Here is a 3,806-nt window from a genome sequence, read left to right on the forward strand (position 1 = left end):
AAAACGCTGTTAAGATTTGAGAATAAAATGTAGTAAGATTAAAGTTGCAATGACTTCATCGAGCTTGAGCTTGCAAAAACCCCAACAGAGCAGCTCTCCTGCATGATTTCTCACCCTCCCGCCCCCTCCCTGGCCCCTTCATTATAATACCTGTGACTGGCTATTATATCAGCATTTCCAATAAAGTAAAAAGGGGAAAATACAGACCTGGGCTTTCATGGAAAGTATTCTAACTCACACAACTAGAATATCTGCCTTAAAAAAAAATTATGGTTTTTAGATCTTTAACTTTTCCTACAGTATCTCAGTACCCAAATTTTGAAAAGCATCTTTTCTGGGGAATGATATTTCCTAGCACAGTGTAACATAGTCTTTGCCAAGTGACTCAGTTCAATGTATATATGTATTTTTCAATGTCAAGTGGCCCAAACTTACATAGAAGTAGTGGGCACCTGGTATCAGTTTGATGTCAGGGTTTTTCCAGGTTTGCAAGAGGGAGCTTTAAATACGACTCGATTTCAAGGCAACTACAAGCCACCCTGCAGCTCCAAGTCAAGATGCTCCTGTCCGTGGTCCTTGCCTCTGCCCTGCTTCTCTGCTCTGTGGCCAGCCAGAGGTGTTCGACCTTGTCAGGGATCCATGATGTCACGTACCTCATTAACAAACTGCAGGTAAGCTGCAGAGGGGGGCGCCAGTGGGAAAGGGAACTCTTGAAAGTTTAAGTGAGGGGCACCTGGGTGGCTCAGTTGGTTGTATGTCCTACTCTTGATGTAGGCTCAGGTCATGATCGTGGGATCGAGCCCTGCATCAGGCTCTGTGCTGGGCATGAGGCCTGCTTAAGATTCTCCCTCTCCCTCTGTCTCTCTCTCTCTCTCTCTCTCTCACTTAAAAAAAGAAGAAACAAAGAAACAAAAAAATGTAGGTGAAACAAAAGGATGAAAAGCACACCACCCATTATGGGTTCTTGTTTTTCTATTTACTTTAGGAACATCCACCTTCAAAATGTGGCTGTGGCACCAACGTGAGTAAATGCTCTTTTAAGAACTTTCCAAACTGATTTTAATGTTTGCATCTGGAATCTTCACCCTGGGATTATTCTTTTGCAGGTGACCGATTGTTTGTGTCTGCCCATTCCTTCTGTAAGTACAGTAAAACAATATAATCTTGACGGTGTAATTTTAAAAAGTTTTCAAGTAAAAATAAATTGCTCGATTTGATATTTGAAATAAGAAAATGTTGCTTAATTGCAATTGTTACAGTTCAGGATTTCCTTTTAAAACCAGGCCCTTGAATTCTATACTAGATACATCGCTAGTATACATTGTATTTGGTCTGCTTTTATGCCCTTTGGGAAGTTTGAACACTATTCAATACTTTAAAAAGAATCTTGTATGTCTTCTTAGATTAGTGGCCATGTGCACAATTAAATCAAACTGGAGCTGAGAATGTAACAAACAATATAGCTTATATCGTACTGCTTACTAATTTATTTCCTAAAACTCAAGGGTTGCACAAGGAAGTAAAATAACTTTTTTTCTTTCCTGTTACAAAACCTCTCTGGGTGCTATACCTTCTCCTTCACTCCTCCCTTCCTGTCTTTTTAGCTGATTTGGGGTGGCGCTCTCATGGTTTGAATGCTGGGAGGACAGGGTGTCTAAGGTAGAGAGAAAACGAAAAGCACTTCCAGAAGGTGATTCCCCACTTTCACAAAGAGTAAGTGAGGCAGGAATTTTCTGGTTCAGGGGAGGAGGAAGGTGCCTCCTGTATTATTATTGTCCCAAGCAAGGCCTGGGAGAATCTGAACTTGTCATCCTCGCTGGGGTCAGATATTACACCCCATCAGGCTGCATCCATTACACGAGACTAGGGTAGGGGGCCTTCTGAGGAGGAACCATGCATTTATAGCCCAGTCCCGCCCTTCAGTTTATGGTCCGTGATTTTAGCTACTGCTGAAACACTGGCTGTATTCAACTGACTCATGCCATCAGACTGGTGTGAGAAAGCTTTTCCTTTCTTTCTCCTTGGGAACCTACTATTACAAGACACGGAGCCCAGGGACATCGGTTGCAACGGAGACTAGAACGAGCTGTTTTCCAGAGTCCATCGGCTTTGTGTTCCTCTGCTGGAACATACTGGAAATCTCCAGGCAGTGACACTGTGGAAAAATGGCCTTGACTTGAAATGCTGAAAGTCCTTTCCCACATGGGGAGAGGGACCTGTCTAAAAATAATACCAGTTTAGGTTACATTGGTTAAATTAAGGTAGTGTCTGAAAGCAAGCTCTTTGTGGTTCTTCTCAAAGTGGTCCTCAAGGTGTTTCTTTTAGTAAATTCTTTTCATTTACCAGGACAACTGCACCACACCGTGCTTCCAGGAAGGGCTGTCCCAGATGACCAACTCCACGGTGCAAACAAGTTTCCCCCTGATTTTCAACCGACTAAGAAGAACCGTCAAAGACCTAAAGAGCAGCAAGTGCCAGGTGAATATGTTTTTCCCTGTCTTCCGCTCTGGTTAGTTCTTTCTATGTGAATGTCAGTGACAACTCTAGCTAAACGAGAAACGGCGATAAAGTTGGAATTGGTGGTTCAAGGCCAATACGAGACCTGCAAGAAATGTACTCAGAATGACAAAATTAAAGTGAGATCTGCCCCTATAGCCCTGTAATTCCCCCTGGTTTAAAAAAAACACTCACACCCATGTTACCGTTTACTTCCTTCCACCTATTGAATAATGAAAGAATCTGTCCTGATTGTAATAAGAAGCTGAGATCTAGAGAATCAGAGCTGTCGATTTGTTAACCCAGTGGGTGTTGTGGCCTGTAAAAAGAAGATTTTTTTTTTTTCCGACTGGCTAAGAAGGTATTTAAAGGAAGGAGCACTCAAATCCAGATGGAGGCTTGCCATTTGCCTTAAGTGCCCATCAGTATGTTCTCTTTTTCTGCATGTGCCCTGGTCCCTGGAGGGAAGGGAGGACGTGAACTCTTTGGGAATGAGCAAATCCATGTGTGTCCTCAGAAGGCTAAGAGCCTTCACCCAGCTACTCAGCTGAGTTACTTACCATCAACAGCTTGTAGTTCTAAATGCTTAATATATACTGTTTCATGACAATAGCATTTCAGTAACAATTGTTGCAATTATCATTTACCACCTTCACTTCATTCGGAGGAAACAGATGCTCCGTGAGGTTAACTAACTTGCCTAAGGCTAGATACTTAAGCAATGGCAGAGTTGAGATGGGAACTCTGGTCTACCTGATGCCAAATTCCCATTCTCGGCCATAGAGCTCTTCAGTGACCTTGGAAGGACGACCAAAAAAGGATAATAAAACGTTAGGATTCAAAGATTCCTGAGAAAAGGTTCCTTCTAATGAGGAGATTTAGGATTATTTGATAGGTGGGGGGGGGGGGGGCACCCCTGAAATGGTAGCACAAAGTCAGCCATCTACACGGTCTACACGACATGCTAGCTCTGGACCTCCCCATGCATTTGCTCTATGTCTCAAGCCCTTGCTGTGTGCACACCCCACCCCACTGCACCCCTACCCTGCCTCTCACAGGGCTGCAGGCAGGGTGGTTCCTGGTCCACACTCTTTTAGTCACTCCATTAACTTTTCTCCCCACAGTTTTTTTCCTGTGAACAGCCGTGTAACCAAACTGCAACAGGCAACACGCTGACGTTCCTGAAGAGTCTCCAGGAAATTTTACAGAAAGAAAGGGTGAAAGGCACAGTATGAAGATGAAATATTATTTATGCTATTTATTGAATTAAAAAGCCTCCTCTTTGAGTTGGGGCAGGTAAAAACATTAAG

General features: G+C 43.2%; 1 protein-coding gene across 1 annotated transcript; it reads left to right on the forward strand.

Moving 5' to 3' along the window:
* The first annotated feature begins 264 nt into the window (after positions 1–264).
* Positions 265–3,806, forward strand: IL9 (interleukin 9). Its single transcript, XM_019421938.2, has 5 exons — positions 265–671; positions 986–1,021; positions 1,107–1,139; positions 2,347–2,478; positions 3,621–3,806. Exons 1-5 carry the CDS (start codon positions 558–560, stop codon positions 3,729–3,731), a joined length of 426 nt encoding a protein of 141 aa, XP_019277483.1. The 5' UTR covers positions 265–557; the 3' UTR covers positions 3,732–3,806.

Source organism: Panthera pardus, unplaced genomic scaffold, assembly GCF_024362965.1.
Source record: "Panthera pardus isolate Hobbes unplaced genomic scaffold, ASM2436296v1 HiC_scaffold_2, whole genome shotgun sequence".
In the NCBI taxonomy this organism is placed as follows: Eukaryota; Metazoa; Chordata; class Mammalia; order Carnivora; family Felidae; genus Panthera; species Panthera pardus.

What these genes read in the sequence shown, in the direction of transcription:
- IL9 (XM_019421938.2), top strand. Translation starts at nt 558, where the DNA reads ATGCTCCTGTCCGTGGTCCTTGCCTCTGCCCTGCTTCTCTGCTCTGTG. An exon ending in AATGTGGCTGTGGCACCAAC is followed by an intron (nt 1,022 to 1,106) that starts GTGAGTAAATGC and finishes ATTCTTTTGCAG; the next exon opens with GTGACCGATTGTTTGTGTCT. An exon ending in TAAAGAGCAGCAAGTGCCAG is followed by an intron (nt 2,479 to 3,620) that starts GTGAATATGTTT and finishes TTCTCCCCACAG; the next exon opens with TTTTTTTCCTGTGAACAGCC.